The sequence below is a fragment of the Chiloscyllium plagiosum genome, chromosome 13 (genome assembly GCF_004010195.1).
Source record: "Chiloscyllium plagiosum isolate BGI_BamShark_2017 chromosome 13, ASM401019v2, whole genome shotgun sequence".
NCBI lineage: Eukaryota > Metazoa > Chordata > Chondrichthyes > Orectolobiformes > Hemiscylliidae > Chiloscyllium > Chiloscyllium plagiosum.
Window position 1 is genome coordinate 58,246,853 of NC_057722.1, and position 17,619 is coordinate 58,264,471.

The 17,619-nt window shown below is 42.7% G+C and overlaps 1 protein-coding gene and 1 long non-coding RNA gene across 14 annotated transcripts in view; one reads left to right on the forward strand and one right to left on the reverse strand.

Moving 5' to 3' along the window:
- Positions 1-14,490, forward strand: part of LOC122556090 (LIM domain containing preferred translocation partner in lipoma) — a 376,029-nt gene extending 361,539 nt beyond the window's left edge. For all 12 annotated transcript variants that reach the window (XM_043702536.1, XM_043702544.1, XM_043702540.1 and 9 more), the window contains 3 exons: positions 6,303-6,481; positions 8,031-8,151; positions 10,607-14,490. In XM_043702536.1, coding sequence (XP_043558471.1) covers positions 6,303-6,481; positions 8,031-8,151; positions 10,607-10,735 — 429 coding nt within the window. In that variant the 3' untranslated portion in view covers positions 10,736-14,490. The remainder of the gene's footprint in view (positions 1-6,302; positions 6,482-8,030; positions 8,152-10,606) is intronic.
- The window catches only part of LOC122556092, a 29,320-nt gene continuing 15,500 nt past the window's right edge, over positions 3,800-17,619 (reverse strand). Inside the window, exons 2-4 of one of the 2 annotated variants that reach the window (XR_006313460.1) lie at positions 6,694-6,835; positions 4,864-4,955; positions 3,800-4,101 (exon numbers count right to left, since the gene is read on the reverse strand). This is a non-coding gene — a long non-coding RNA (uncharacterized LOC122556092). Of the gene's footprint in view, positions 4,102-4,863; positions 4,959-6,693; positions 6,836-17,619 lie in introns of both variants that reach the window. The other variant, XR_006313461.1, reaches the window with a different exon arrangement.

The following is a 17,619-nucleotide window of genomic DNA, read 5'->3' on the forward strand; positions in this document are numbered from 1 at the left end:
TTTGCAAGGTGTCACTATCTATTTCCCTACAGTCTATATCTTCCATATACTTTTCCACAGTAAATACTGATGCAAAATATTCATTTAGTATCCCCCCATTTTCTGCGGCTCCACACAAAGGCCGCCTTGCTGATCTTCGAGGGGCCCTATTCTCTCCCTAGTTACCCTTTTGTCCTTAATGTATTTGTAAAATCCCTTTGGATTCTCCTTAACTCTATTTGCCAAAGCTATCTCATGTCCCCTTTTTGCCCTCCTGATTTCCCTCTTAAGTATACTTCAACTTCCTTTATACTCTTCTGAGGATTCACTCGATCTATCCTGTCTATACCTAACATATGCTTCCTTCTTTTTCTTAACCAAATCCTCAATTTCTTTAGTCATCTAGCATTCCCTATACCTACCAGCCTTTCCTTTCATGCTGACAGGAATATACTTTTTCTGGATTCTCATTATCTCATTTCTGAAGGCTTCCCATTTTCCAGCCGTCCCTTTACCTGCGACCATCTGCCTCCAATCAGCTTTCGAAAGTTCTTGCCTAATACCATCAAAATTGTCTTTTCTCCAATTTAGAACTTCAACTTTTAGATCTGGTCTCCAAACCTCTGACACAAACCCCGAATCTAGGTGAAACTGAAAGATTATTACCAGTTTTTCTGCAATTTCCATGCTCAGTTCCTTTAACATCCATGGATGTACCTCATCCGGCCCTAGTATTTTATAAAACTTAAAGCATCAACAGCTTATCCAATATCTCCTCTTTATCAATGTTAACCCCTTGTTGTGACTGAGTTTGGACAGTATATGTCTCATTGGTAAAGACAAGCGCAAGATGTTCATTCTAGGCCATGCTATTTCCCTCTTTTTTGATCCTAATCAGTTTCTCTCCTTTTATCATTTTTTTAATCTACTGATGTGCTTATAGAAGACTTTGGGATTTCCCTTTATGTTGGTAAATCTTTTTTCATCATCCCTCTTTGCTTCTGTTATTTACTTTTTCACCTCCCATCTCTGAATTTGTTTGTCCTTCTTTTCACATTTGTAAGAATTATACTTGGCCTTTAATTGAGCTATGTTATCTTTAAATATTCTGTTTCTGTATTCACTTGCTCATGCACTGTGAGTAATTCAAATATTACGAGATAAGAGGTACTTGCTAATTTTTCTGTCTAGCTTCCGAAGTTCCAATCACAGGACCATATCCCCCTTCCTTAGTATTAATGTCAATCACAACCTTGAGCTATTTGTCTTCCTCCATAAGAATGTCCTGTCATTGTTCTGTGACATCCTTGACCCTAGCACCAGGAAGGCAACACACCATCCTGGAGTCATGTTGACCTCCTCAGAAATGCCAATCTGTTGCCTGACTGAAGAATTCCCAATCAGTATAGCCCATCCACTCTTCTTACTCCCCTCCCCCAGCTGGGACACTCGTCGTACCACAGGATTGGCTCTCATGGCATTCCACCAAGGGTCCATTGCACTCCCCAGTATCCACAACAGGAAATCCTGTTCGTGAGCAGGACCTCTGGGGATTCCTGCAATTTTTGCCTGTGTCTCTTGAACTGCCAGCCAGTCACTAACTTACTATCTGTCTGCTTTCCCCGACAAGTGGTATTACCACTTCTCTGAACTTGCTTTCCATGTAACTCCCTACCTCGTGGATACACAATAATGATTCTAGCCATGACCTGAACTCTGAAACCCAGCACCCCAGTTAATACAGCCAGGGATACTGAAAATGAGAAGGTAATGAGCTGCCTTCTTGAACCAATGAAGTCCATGTGCTGTAGGTAGATCCACAATGCTGTTAAAGAGAGAATTCCAAGACATTGACCCAACGACACTGCAGGAATGGTGATATATTTCTAAGCCAGATTGGTGTGTGGCTTGGAATGGATCTTGCAAATAATAGTGTTCCCGTGTATTCTGCTGTTGTTTTCTGGAAATCGAGACAGTCCCTGTCCACTGCGTTTCTCACATCAATTTGCACATGGCTTAGGTATAACTTTTTTAAAATTCATTCATGGTTTGTTGACTTGGCCAACGTTTATTGCCCATTGCTGAAGTTGAGGATAAACTGCAAACAGATTTTGAGGAGCAGCCCTTTCAGATATTGGAAGAGATGCTGCAATGTCACACTCTTTGTATCAATGTGAAACAATCCCCATGCCCACATTTAAGGCCACAGGGAAATACAGACAACCAGGACTCTGAATCAGTTAGCCATCAATTGAATGGGACAGTACCACTGTGATGAACAATGGAAGGATGCTGCACACAGAGCCTTCCTCTGGAGAGCAGGAGGGAATGGTGAATGCCACAGTGCGCCTGAATAGTTGATGAAAGTGAGGAAGGGTGGAGAGTTTTGGGAAAGCAGTCACTGTAGGAAATCCTTCTGTGCAGATTGGAATGGCATGGGATGTTGTGGGAAGGGGCAATTTCTGAGAGACAACTCATATTATGGCTGAGGTACCCGAAGGAGATTTTGGAGTCTTGTGCCAATGGAAAAATTCCAACCAAATGAGGGGGTTATTCGGGCAAGGATGTTCCAGATGCCTGAGCCACCTCAACACTTTGAGTGTAGTTGGGCTGAGCATCACTAAGTGCCTTGATGTGGATTGGATGCAGTCAGAGACAGACATCATTCAGGTTTTTCTAGTGATATCCAGCCACTCCCCACCATCCATTCTGGTCACCTGAGCAGCAGACCGCAAGATGTAGGAGCAGACGTCGGCCATTCAGCCCATTGAGTCTGCTCCACCATTCAGTGAGGTCATGAATGATCTGATAATCTTCAGCTCCATTTTCCTGCCTTTTCTATATAGCCTTTTATTTCCTTATTGATTGAAACTCTATCTCAGCCTTCAATATACTGAATGACCCAGTCTCAACTTCCCTTTGCAGTAAAGAATTCCACAGATTCACACTCCTATGAGAGAAAAATTCCACCAGCAACCCCTTATTCTGAGATTACCACTCTGGTTCTAGACTCTCCCACACAAGAAACAACCTTTCCACATCAATCTTGTCATGTCCTCTTAAAAATTATGGATGTTTCAATAAGGTTGTTTCTCATTCTTCTAAATTCCATTGAGCATAGGGCGCACTGTACTCAATTTCTCCTCATTAGGCCTTACCTGATGTCAACCTAGTGAACTTTCTCTGGACTGCTTCCAATGCCAGTAAATCTTAGATCAGGGGCCTAACTGTGATCTGACCAGTGCCTTGTATAGTTTTGGCAACACCTCCCTATTTTTATGCTCCATTGCCTTTTGAAGTGAAAGGCAACATTGTATTTGTCTTCCTATTTCCCTCTGAACTTGGATGATGGCTTTTTGTGAGGTAAACATGGGGTCTCACAAATTCCTCCGTTTTGTAGCTTTTTTTTAGACTTTCTTCATTAAAATATTATTCAGTAACTCTATTCTTCCTGCCAGTGTGTCATAGACCTCACCTCTCATTGAAGTTTCCTTCATAGTTTTAAAATTGTTAGATTTGAAATGTTAAACTAATTCCACTAATTGTGCTAGAATTCCCACTGTCACCAAATTCCCGATTATTACGCCAGTACTGCAGATATATAATACTGGAGATGTTGTAAATTGAAAATATAAATAGAAAATGCTGGATATATTCAACAGGTCAGTCAGCACCTGAGAAGAGAAATAGAGTAAAACACAAAGTTCCATCAACCTGAAGGTCATTGACCTAAAACGTTAACTATTTCTCTCTCCACAGATGCTGCAAGAATTGTTGAGTGTTTCAAACATTGTTTTTATTCCAATTTTTACAGCCTGTTTACATTGCAGTCCATGCATTTAGATAGAGTGAATGTGGACATACTAATCCACTGGTAGCTAACTGGTAACTTACTCTCTCACTGTTTACTCAAGCAGACAACGCAAACATAGATTGCAGTTAATAAAATAATCTACCAAAGGCAGTATCATTTGTATAATGTTGAATTAAATTTGAGATCCAATCTACTTCATCTTGAACCATCAGCAGTGCTACTTGAGGAGAGTGTGTGGGTTGGAGACAAAAGGGCTTCCAGCTGACCAGACTCTCAATTGTTTGCCCATAGGTAAGAAGTTGCAGTTTCTGAAAAAGGTATTCAAATATGTGTAAAAGGATTGAAGATGACGCAATATGTTATATGTTAAGGTTATTTTTGCAATCACTGTCTAACTTGCCTTAGTGTAATCAAACCCGCTTGCTGAAGGTCACACAATCTTCAGAGAAATTGATGCAGATTGTACAGACAGCCATTAAGCAAACTTTTCTGGAGCTTTGAAACACCAACTTTGATTTGGTTTTAAACACGTGAAGCTACATTGATCATATTTAGATATTTGTAGCAGCTGTTGTCTAATTGACCACTTTTAAATTCAGTTGTTTACAGTGGCTTCAATTAGAAGTATTCATCCAATAATGTGACACAGTGCTGGCCAAATCCCCAATACCCCCCAAACCTTGCAGTCCAACTGAAGCTTGGTCTCTTGCCAGCAAATGCTGTTTAATTATCAGTTTGAAGTTTGCCTTCTGTTGCAATGTTTGTGAATGTTTACATGTAAATTCACTTGGCAATGCATACTGCACTGTGCCAAGGGAGAGAGCCCAGGACCAAGTGGGTCAAAGTATCTTATCAATACAGAATAAAGGCAGGTACGCGATGTTCAGGTACAGATTGACCATGAGCAAATGAAATGGTTGGCATGTCTGAGGGACTGAATAGTCTATTTGCTGCACTAAGTGGGCTTGGTGCATTGATTGAAGCGCATAGCATGTGCATCCTGGCTTTTGTTGAGTTTTGACCTATCCCAGTCAAAAGTGGATGTTGCCACAAATATATTTGGTTTTTACCTTAATATAACATTGGCATCAATTATTTCTTAAGACCTTGCTGTGCGTGCCTTGATGGGATTTCCAGATAGGGGAGTGAAGGGTTAACTCATCTGCTGATACAAAAAACAATAAATATGTCATTCAAATAAAAGCAGAGTATAACTCAAAGGATATCATGGTCATATAGTCCCAACACTGACCTCTGAAGAATTCTGCTACCAACCTTCCTCCCATTGGAACACATCCAAGAACACACTGTTTCCTAATACTCAGCTGGTTTCATATCCATGTCGCCTCTGACCCTTTTATTCCAGAAGATATAGCTTTGTTGACAAGTTGGCACTATATCAAATGTCTTTGGAAGTTCATGCATACCACATCAACAGCATCACCCTCATCAATGCTTTCTGGTCATTTTTAATTGAAATAAAAATTGAATCAGCAATGAGTAGAAATTTTCTCGTGCAGATTTCTGTTTCGTTTTACTGTCAGGCCATGTGAAACAAGCGGTTGTGGGGTAGCTGGAGATGCTCTGTGAAATGTCAAGGACAATGGAAGTTTAACAGAACAATGTTGTCAGATTTTACTATTTTTTGCTGTTTCTAAAGTAGTCTGCTCCACGTTGGGCAGACCCATTTCAGATTTGGTTCAGTCCATGAGCATGACCCTGAGCATCCAATCACCTCTCATTTTAATGTTCCATCTTGCTCTGACACTGACCTCTGTGTCCTCAACTTGCTGTAGTACAGCTCAATTTCAATTTGGCAGTCAGCCCCCTTGCTTTCGATTCAGCACCTCACAGACTTTTGAACTTGACATTGAGTTCATGAGCTGAATATTTAAACTTAGCCATGTCCATACCTACATCTCCACCACCCTCAACCCAACATTCTCACACCTGTTTTGTTTCCTTCATCAATGCAGGTTTTTGATTTTATCTTTGCTTTTTCCTCCCATCCTTTTGATGGCAGCTGTTTGTCAACTTGTCATTCATACCCACTCTTGACATATCTTTTGCTTCTTTATCTGTTCTGTTACTACTCCCTCTGGCCTGCATCATCACTCCTTTATATCATTCCATCTCTCTCTCATCTTTACCTTATCAGCCGGCTTCCCTTGTTGTTCTTTTTCTACCTTCCCCTGCCTTTTACTTCTATATAAACTGTTACATCCTGGATTTTTCCCAGTTTGATAAATGATCACAACATGATCATGACATGAAATCTCAGATACTGCACAACCTGTTGACTGTTTTCAACATTTTCATAAACACAAACTTTGATCTTTTGTGATTCCAAGGCTACTCAAGTCTCACTTCAGGGACTGACAGTTCATGGAAATTTGACTTTACTGAAACTTAAATCATCACATGCACTGGGGCTTGTGTACAGGGTTAGGATTAGACCATTGTCTGTTCTCAATATCTAATCTCTCTGCTGATTCATTCTCTGACACAGAATACCCTGGAAAAGTGCAGTGTTTGTTCCAAGCCAATTATGGAGCGAATCTTGCGGGCAACAGGCAAGGCTTATCACCCACAATGCTTCACCTGTGTCATGTGCCACCGCAGTCTTGATGGGATCCCTTTCACCGTTGATGCCTCCAATCAGATACACTGCATTGAGGACTTCCACAAGTATGTACGATAAATGATGTGTCACTAACAGAGTAATTATTAGTGGAAAGAGTCCTTCAGCACTAATTTAACTGATAGCTTAACCAATAGTTCATTAACTTGTGAATGGGTTTTGCCCCATGAATACTACACCAGGGATGTAGTGTGAAAGGTGTTGCATGTGTCAGTTCCACCTTATTGTCTGTGTCCATTTTCACAGCGTCCCAGATCACCTGAAAACTCCACACTCTGGATGAGTCTGTATATTGGAGAAGGTTGGTGCTCCACACGCACTGCAATCCCACTTTACTGTCGTGTAACCATGCAGTCTGAAGGGGAGGAGAAAGGTCGAAGCATCTATCCTTGAGACTGTTCCTGGGCCATTTAAAAGGAATAATTCTGAATTAAAAGACTGAATACTTCTGGTTAAGGATAATCTATTGAAATTCATTTACCAAAAACATTCGAGAGACTCAGTGGGATATAATCATCAAGTTGTACAATACAGAAACAGACCCTCTGGTCCAAATCGTCCGTGCTGGCAACATATCCGAAATTAATCTTGTCTCATCTGACACATTTGGCCCATTTCCCTTGAAACCCTTCCTATTAATGTACCCATCCAGATGCCTTTTAAATGTTGTAATTGTACCAGCCTCCACCACTTCCTCTGGCAGCTCATTCCATACATATATCACCCTCTGTGTGAAAAGATTGCTCAAAGGTTCCTTTTAAATATTTCCCCTCTTACCTTAAACCCTCTAGGCCATCTTGTTTTGGACTTCAATACCCTGGCAAAAAGATCTTGGCTATCCATGCCCCTCGTGATTTTATGAACCTTTATAAGGTCACCCCTTGGTCTATTCAGCCTCTCTCTATAGCTCAAACCCTCCAATCCTGGTAACATCCTTGTAAGACTTTTCTGAAACCTTTTAATTTCCTATAGCAGGGAGACCAGAATTGAACACAGTATTCTTAAAATTCCTGAAGGGGCTGACTCTCACTGGGATACAGTACCTGAAGGAGCTGACTCTCATTGGGATACAGTTCCTGAAGGAGCTGACTCTGTCTGGGAGACAGTTCCTGAAGGAGATGACTCTCACTGGGATACAGTTCCTGAAGGAGCTGACTCTGTCTGGGAGTCAGTTCCTGAAGGAGATGACTCTCACTGGGATACAGTTACTAATTTGCTGACCCATAAGCTTGTTGCTGCACATTGTGCATTTTCATTTAGTTTCTCAGTGATAGGTGTCTCATATTTTAGAGAAGCTCTGCCTGTGACATTAGTATGGTTTCTGCAGCTTTCACTCTCGATTTAATTTGGAAGGGGAACATGCCCAGATCTGACTCCAATCCAGCCCATTAGGCAGCCAAGCTTTTTAAGGCTATATGCCCAGTAGAGGGTGCTTCTTAAGCAAGGACCATATGCTTATCAGGGATAGATGGGAGCTTGAATTTGAGGTCACAGTCAGATCAGGCATGATCTTATTGAATGGCAAAGTAGACTCAGGGAACTGAGTGACCTACTCCGCATCCTTGTTCACTCTGATTCTTGCCTCTGTTTCTGCAGGAAATTTGCCCCAAGGTGCTCTGTCTGCAATGAGGCCATCATGCCAGCTGAAGGCCAGGAGGAGACGGTGCGCATTGTGGCTCTCGACCGTGATTTCCATGTGCACTGCTACCGCTGTGAAGTAAGATCACATCCAATCATTTACCCACGGGGAGTGGTGCTATGTAAGAGGGTCAGTACTGAGGGAGTGCTGCACTGTCAGAGGGTCAGTACTGAGGGAGTGCTGCACTGTCAGAGGGTCAGTACTGACGGAGTGCTGGTCTATCGGAGGGTCAGTACTGAGGGAGTGCTGCACTGTCAGACAGTCTGGACTGAGGGAGTGCTACACTGTCAGAGAGTCAGGATTGGGGGAGTGTTGCACAAATAGTATTGGATGAGAATTTTAATATCAAGATTTTGTTTGACCAGAAGCATGTGTAAATCAGTGAGAATGGTAGGTGATAGGGTAAGGAGTGTTCCAACACCAGCTGCACAGTTTGGATGAACAGAAGTTTATGGAGGATAAGATAAAGGAAACCAACCAGTAGTGCACTGGATTGGATGGGTCTGATGGAAAGGAAGGCATGAAAAAGAGGAAACGTGAGACAATGTGTGGAAGTGGAAATAATCAGCTTTTGTGATTTATAATCAGATTTATAATCTTGCGGCTGGAGGTTGCAAATATTCAGTCAGGGAATGGAAGAAATCAGAAGGCTTCAGAGTATAGGGGGAGAGCGAAAGTAGTTTTTTGAGAGACCAGGACACCAAAGCTTTAACTGAGGGCGTAGTTGAACAAATCAGTACCTGTAGAAATATCCCGTTGAATGGTTTCTTACATCAGTGACTGCATGTCAAAAGAACATCAAGTTTTAAAACAGCTTGGGATTTTCTGAGAGATATGAAAATGCAAGGTATTTTTCTTATTTTAATGATATATTGCAAATCGGAATCTGAGGAAAGCATACATCCCTTCAGAAATATTGCCCCATACAGTCTAAATCTGGCTAGTCTGTAAGTGAAACCCAATTATCTGCCTTTACTCCATATACTTCATATCCAATAGAAAAAAAACAAAATATCTCAATATTGAGAAAATCCAAAAACCTCAGTTGATTGGAGGAGACAGTTTCAGGTTTCCACAAACCTTCCTGTGAAAAAGTGCATTTTGGGGCTGCGATGGCCTAGTGGTATTATCGCTGGACTATTAATCCAGAGACTCGGTAATGTTCTGGGGGACCGAAGTTCGAATCCTGTCATGCCAGATGGTGGAATTTGAATTCATTTTAAAAAAATCTGAAATTCAGATGCTAATGATGACCATGAATCCATTATCATTGTTGGAAAAACCCATCTGGTTCACTAATGCTCTTTAGGGAAGGAAGTCTGCTATCCTTACCTGGTCAGGTCTATATGTGACTCCAGATCCTCAGGAATGTGGTTGGCTCTTACCTGCCCTCTGGGCAATTAGGAATAGGTAATAATAGCTGACGTAGCCAGCGACATCTTCATCCCATAAGTGAATTTTAAAAAAACTTGCTCTAATTTTAAGATTAAAGTTAACCTTATCTGTATCTGTATCATCAATTCATTTAATTATGTGAGTGTAGAACCCTGTGGAATTTGCTTTGCTTTACATGGTAGGAATCCTAATCAGTCACCCTGGTTCTCATGTTCCAAACCCTGTTATCCCAGTGCACCTTGCAGTCAGCAGGATCTACACTTCATCGGGCGGCACAGTGATTCAGTGGTTGGCACTGCTGCCTCACAGCCACCAGGGTCCCAAGTTCGATTCCAGTTTGGGTGACCGTCTGTGTGGAGTTTGCGCATTCTCCCCGTCTCTGCGTGGGTTTCCTCTGGGTACTCCGGTTTCTTCCCACAGTCCAAAGATGTGCAGGTCAGGTGAATTGGCCATGCTAAATTGCCCATAGTGTTAGTTGCATTAGTTAGAGTGAAATGGGTCTGGGTGGGTTACTCTTTGGAGGGTTGATGTAGACTGGTTGAGGGCGAAGGCCTGTTTCCACACCGTAGGGAATCTAATCTTGCTGTGCCCAAGGCTCAAAGAGTAACTTTGTCATAAACCAGATTGGTATGTGAACAACCACCTCCATGCTCACACTGATCCCACTTTCATCAATTAGATGGGTCACTTTTTAAAAAAATTCACGTCCGTGATATGAGTTTTGTTGGCGAGGCCAGAATTTATTACCCATCCCTAGTTGCCCTTGAGAAGATGGTGGTGAGTTGCTTTCTTGAATTGCTGCAGTCCATATGCTGGAGGTGGACCCACAATGCCATTCGGAAGGGCATTCCAGAATACTAACCCAGTAACACTGAAGGAAAAGTAAACAATATTCCCCAGTCAGGATGTCAGGTTGTTTGGAGGGGAATTTGCAGATAGTGGTGTTCCTAAGTATTTGCACCTTTTATCCTTCGAAATGGAAGTGGGCATGGGTTTGAAAAGTGCTACCTAAGGAGCTCTATGTGCTACTAATATCCTGCTTCCCTCCCTCTTTCTTCCATTGGTCAACTTATTGTGAAGATGAAATTGATTCCCCTCCCTTTTTCTGACCTCACAGACCATTTTGATTTTATTCCAGGATTGCAATATTCTCTTGTCGGATGGAGACAATCAAGGATGTTACCCCCTGGATGGACACATCTACTGCAAGAATTGCAATGCTACACGTATCCAGGCACTGACGGCCAAGGCGACCACTGACCTCTGATGACCCCACACGACTTGCTGACCCGTACTGCCCAGCAGATGCAGCCCATCAGCCTGTGGGGACTTGAGTTTCTCACTGAGTTTCCACAAGTCAGAAGCTCCCTCCTAACATTCGGGCAGTTGCGGAGTACAGCACCTCTTCGGCTGACCCTCCACTTTCCTGCTCACCGCCTACAGTCTTACTTCTACCAATCATAGTGCTGCCTTGATCTATCTGACACTGACAGAGCTTCTGCCTCATACTGACTGCCTGTAAGTTCTCGCTGTTCTGGGGAGGTTCAAGGGGATTTAATTTCCTGCATGGCTCGAGCTTACTAGTTAATCTGTGGAAATTTATTCCTACAAGTCTGGATGAACTGTCTCCAAGAACTAACTCCCCACAAATTGCTTGCTATTATCAGTCCTCAGCACAATCATTTTGAACATGTTGAAATATAGCAAATTGCACATTCATGTCAGCCTGTTAACCAGGGCTTTGAAAATAGCCCAGCCAGAACATCGTGACTGGACTCACAATTCAGTCCGAGAACCCATCTCTCAATTTATAGTTTTTACAGTATTTGCTCTCCATGTCACTCTGTTTTTCTCTCTGTGACTATCTCATGTGTTCTCTCCACCAATCTCTCTCTCTCTGTCTGCCTTACTGACTCTCTTTCTCCCTCTCTCTCTCTCTCTCTCTCTCTCTCTGTCTTTCTTATATTTCCTCAGGTTATGAAGCGGATTGTGTCTGACTGCTATTTGGGAACTTGTTCGTGAAATGGGAGGGAACCTCCCATGGATTTTTTAACTCTATTTCTGGGATTTCCCTCAATTATCTGGTATGCAAGGTCATAGAATCCCTCTTGTGTTGGTTGTTCACACAGTGGGATAACATTGTAGTCAAATTCCTGGGTGATGATTACCTTCCCAGCTGGAATTCCGAACTCCACGTCGGATGAACAATGGCTGACGAACATTTTCTTCCATTCTTTCTCCTCTTTCCTCAGGGAGTAAATTTGGGCCTCAGGACTGAATGCTGATTTCCCCGATCATGCTAACACAAACCCTTCACGCTCCAATATCCACTTTCCTAAAATAGCCGAAGGAGGCTCAGTTTCCTCCTTTTGTTGATGCTACATCTGAAAATCATAGAGTCATACAGCACGATCAAGGTAACCCTACCCAATGATGCTCAAGGAGATTCAAATAATGCCATATATTACAAAATGTGAGATTTAGAGAGAATTTATGAAATACTATGAATTTTATGTATGTTTTGGAGAAAATAGATAGCCAATGAGGGAATCCTGCAGGAGAATCTGACCTCCAGGTTTACAGGTTTCACCTGTGTCAATCTTCAGTTATTAGAGCCACTGGCTGTGGCAGTAAATCCAAGATGAAATAAAGAGGGGGGAAATGTAATCAAGGTTCCTGCTCCTGAACTCTGTTGAATGCATTATGTTCTGATGTGGATCTGACAGTCCAGGTATGTGGATCAGGCTGGAATCTCATGCCATCCGTTGGGCTCTCGCTATATTGCCAGAGGTTCTGGAGGATGACTTGTGCTCAGCAGAGAGGTGAATGCTTATTATGTTGCATCCTAAATGGAAGAGTGTACCTTTTGTCCTGTACCCCAATAGGAACAGGATACCTGTATTACTGTACCCCTAGCAGGAACAGGGTGCCTGTATTACTGTACCCCTAGCAGGAACAGGATGCCTGTATTATTGTACCACCACATGAACAAGGTGTCTGTTTTACTGTACCTCAACAGGAACAAGGTGTCTGTATTACTGTATTCCAACAGGAACAAGGTTCCTGTATTGTTGTACCCTGACAGGGGTCACTCCTGCTCACGATGAGAAAGACCAGGGGTCAGAAAGCATCAGTGTAGGATTGTGTTGAATGTGTGGATGTGATTTGATCAGGATACTGGTCTCATCCATAGAACAGATTCCAACTGTGTACAATACAGTCAACCCTAGGGTGGCTTTAGTGAATGGAGTCCCTTCAACCAGCCAGTTCAGTGCTCAGAATGGCCATGGTTCTGGTTCAACCCATACCAACCCTGAGGATTGAAACTGTTACGAGTCTCTCAGTGCGCACTTTATACTGGTGAAACAATTTGGAGTTGATGATGATATTTAAGGGGAAGAGTGAGTCTGGCCAAAGAGTAATTGATTGACTGTATGGCGGCAATGGTTTGTGTCACTCGTGCTGTGATCGCAAGTTATTCCTTCAACGGAGTCCAAAGATAAAGGTCCCTTCATTTAACTGGCGCCAGAGGAGCTGAGGTTTGTTATGGTGAATGTAATGCCTTCCATTTCAGGGACTCGATTGGAGAGAGATTTTATTTTCAAGCATACTCTGAGAATTGGAAAGCTTAGGTGAAAGAAACATTGTAATTCTGTGCCACACACAGAATGTTTTCACATCTTGTTGCAAAGTCCCCCATGGTGAGAAATCCACAGCCAAAAGCATTGCGGCTGTTTCTGTGTTTGAAGTAAATTCTTGTCAGAACCTTTGTGATCCTAAAGGACTTTATGTCAACAGAAAAGATCGCATTTACTTCTGAAGCACGTGTTCATTTCTTTTGATGTGATATTAATGATCATCCCACCTTTCTAAAAGCTAACAGTTTGTGAACTAGTGGAGCAGATCTTTGAGCAGTTTGACAGAGATTATGAGCATCATTCCCATTTTGGAAAGTACAAGATAACATACTTAGAGTTGTTGATGGACACAAAGAGCAGCTGAACAAAAATGGTACAAGAATTCCCACTTTGAATTTATACAGGAAGAAATAATGTTTACTTCTGGCACTCTATAAATGCAAAATTGTGTTTTATTTAGCTCCATGAATCTGTTTTGGAAAAAAGAATAAATAAACTGACTTGCTAAATGTCCAACTCCAAACATAGAGCAGAGACCAACATTTCCTGCACCAATGTAAGATCCAATTTTGCCACGAATTCCATGGAAAAGGAAGCTAGATTTCCTACATGGGAAACGTGCATAATCTGACAATAGTTACCGTGATGAGGCCATTCTGAGGTGTAGCAACTCCCGCGAACTTCAACTTTTCCCGAAAACTCTATCATTTCAACAGTACTGCATTGAGATTGAGAACAACAGGATAGGAATTGAATTGTATGAACGCAGTTCCAGTTTAGCACTGTGTGGGGGTGGTGGGCATTGAGAGATTGAGGAAATTGAGCTTTACTTGTCGTTTAGAAGACTCAAAGAAGATCTCGTTGACTGATGAACCATTCTGAGAGGGTGTGACAAAGTAGATGCGAGAGTCTTTGACTGGTTGACTTAATTTCAGGGTAAGGAGTTGATCATTTACATTTGAGACAAAGTAAAATCTCTTCCCTGAATCTTGCAGTTGTGAATCTTGCAGTTCTTTAACCAAGTGGACTGTAGATGTTCAGTCACTGAGTATTTTCAAGGTTAATTGCTGACTGCATGGCCAACAGTGGTGACATGATTAAACTTAGGAATGCTCAGGAGGCCAGAGTTAGAGGGATGTGGAGATCCGGGAGGAATAAAGGGATTGAGGAGATTACACTGACCGGAATGAGGCCACAAGGGCCGGAATGAAATGGTTGGAGCTTCTTCACTGGGAACGTCCTTCCCATTGGCATCCTATACAAACAAGACCCTCTAAAGAAGAAAGCGAGGGCTGCAGATGCTGGAGATCAGAGTCAAGAGTGTGGCACTGGAAAAGCACAGCAGTTCAGGCACCATCAAAGGAGCAGGAGAGTTGACATTTCAGGCATAAGCCCGAAGGCAGGAATTCATTCCTGATGAAGGGCTTATGCCAGAAATTTTGATTTTCTTTCTCCTTGAATGCTGCCTGACCTGCTGTGCTTTTCCAGGACCCTGTAAATGGCCTGAATGATTGGGTAAAGAAGCCTCTGACAGATAATGGCATAATTTATTGACCCTCCGCTGGCTAGTGTAAGGGCTGGGGTCCAGTAAAATAAAGGACATGACCAGGCTGTGTGCCTGCTGGCTATCTGGCCCCATGTTACTGACAGGGGTAAGATGAAGTCTGCTTGCCTTCAACTCTGTGGAGCCTGTTTGATTAGTGTTGCATTATTAGCCACTTGACCTCATTCCAGCTCCTTTGCAATAATACGTGTGACCACGGGAAGCAGCTAGCATAACACATTTTACCACAACGGCCGTGCCCCCATTGGTGAAGAGTGCATTCCCTGTGTCCAAGGATGGAACCATTCCCAAAATAGTATCTACCCACTTGTGCCTCAACATCCTGACCTCCTCTAAATCATAACACCTCCCCACCCCCCATCTACTCCCTTTTTGAATCTTGCGTACCTCCCTGAATAAAGTCTCTGGACGAACTTTAAAGTCTGCAAGCACTGTCCTTCCTCCAGAGAGTCTGCCTGCGTCTCAGTACTAGCTGGTGCTTGCATGTGGCACTGCTGGGGTTACCCAGCTACCAGCCAGTCGAACTGCAGGGTGTCCTGTTTCTGAGGGGCAGAATTCCTCTTTCACTCCAGTGTACCCCCCCCCCCCTCCCAAGTATCATTGCCCCAGGACGCCTGGATTTAAAGGCAGAATGGTCCAAATGTAACATTCACCCCACAGGTAAAGCTCCCCCTTGGTGTCACCAGACCCAGATTCCAACAGATGCCAAGTTCCAAAATCAAAACAGAAAGTTCTGGAAAAACTCAGTCTGGTTCTTTCGGGGTTTATTTGCAGCACTTTCCTGTTTTTATTTCAGGTTTCCAGCAAACGTGATATTTTGCTCTTTGTCAGGTTTGGAGCCTGGGTCATGCTGTTTCGGGACAAGGTGGTATTAGAGGGTGTCGTCATAATCCCGTTTATAGTCACCCCGTGACTCATCAATGTAACCATCACAACCCACATAACACTCCACCCTCTCATGGACTCTACCCACCCATTTATTCTCCGGCCACTGACCCTGGCCAATCTCATCCATTGTGGATTCTAATGCTGCATTCCCTCTCAAAATAACCCTGAATTGAGAGATTGTCAAGTAGAGTGGTTGATATATCTCGCCACTGTCCCACCAGGCAGCAGTCCCGTGCATTCACCAATGGCTACAATGAGTGTTACACAGCGCTTGCACCTACAGGAAACAGTGAGAGGATTGAAGATTCTGTCCTCATTGACTTGCCTGCCTTCCCCTGGTCTCTGTGCTTCCATTTATAATGGAGAAAGTGAAATGAAAGATTTATGGAGACTTGGGAGTTAAGATCCCTGATTTTGCTCCTGAAATGAGTCATTTTAGATTTAATGCACAGTTGAAACCAGAGCACATTTGAACAAACTGACACTGAATATTTTTAATTTTTGAAGATTAACTGCGCTCTGTTCTGCTGCCTGTCAGACTGTGCAAGGTCTCCTCCTTCTACAAAAGCAACATGTACGAGGGTGGTTTGGAGAGCAGAACAGATGTTCAGCTAAATTTGATAATTCCCACTTATAAACTTTGCTGTATGTTAATCTGAGGATCGTACATTTAACATGCAAACTCCTTTTTAATATTTTCCAGTCAGATCTGATAATGCAAGTTGCCTAAACGTTGTGTGAGAGTCTGACCTGATGCAGCTGTTGCTTCACAATAATGAAGTGATCATGTCTATTGATCCTGTTATTCTTTCAGCTAAAGCTACGTATGCTCCCTTGACACTATTTAAATGAGTAGCCAGATCAGGTGCAGATTGTGAGTCAATGTATTCTGGGTAAATTAGATTTCAGAGTTTGCGCAAAATAACCCTGTTTAACTGTTTTTAACTGAGTAGAGGCACCTACAGCCTCTGCTCCACTTCACCTCAGCCAAAATTCTACCCGAAATTATATTTGCCAATACAGCTGATTGCAGGTACAATCAACACATCCCAGATATTGAACACATTCCTGTCTATACAGCACAATCCTAGGTATTCCACACATTCCTGAATATTGAACTCATTCCCAGATAGGTAACACATTCCTGGACATGCAACCCATTCACAGGTATACAACACATTCCTGCTTAAACAACACATCACCAGATACGCAACTCATTCCCAGATATCCAACTCATTCCAGGGAAACAACTTTTTACTGGAGAACCTGAGGTGAATCACTCCCAAGGTTGTACTTTATTCATGTCAAGTTTAGATGTTCAGAAGCAGAATCAGGAGGGACTTTTCACACGGAGGCTGGGACAAGGTTTACATGCTCGTGACTCTGTGTCTGCAATATATATGGATTCTGAGATTGAAAGGTTTATGTATCTGAAATGGGACAATGGTGGGTATATTGAGTTTGGTCACAGATCAGCCGTGATCTTAGTAGAGTACGTTTGAGGGGCTGAATGACCTCTTTCTGTTCCTGTGTTCCCGGTAGGGACATCAGCAGGACCCACATAGAAAGGAAGCTATGGAGGGGGAGGAAGAGACCGTGGTTATCAGATCCCTCTGAATATCAGCCTTTCATCAGGAACATCATAGCCTTACAGGTGTACAACTATCACCATTCTGTGGAGTACTACTCGCCTTTTAATAGCACCTATTTCCACATTTAGAGCAGCTAATTTTTCACCCAGAAGTGGTTTCCGTGGTTTCCCGTGACTGAGGGTTGTTCTGGTTCATCAACTTGCCTTCACTGACATTTGATTAATTTTAAAAAGCTTTCAGTCCCACAGGCAGATTAACTCAGGGACCATTACCCAATCTAGTTATATTCTATTAATACGGTTTCCAGAAAGGCAGAAGAATTCCTTCCTTCCTTTCCCTCATTTTATCCCTCATTCTGCCTTCCTCCCCTCCTGCTGTCCCCCTCTCACCTCACCCTTCTTTCCCCCTTCCCTCCTTACCCTGATTCCACCTCCCTACCTTTCCTTCTTCCTCACACTCACTTCCTTTC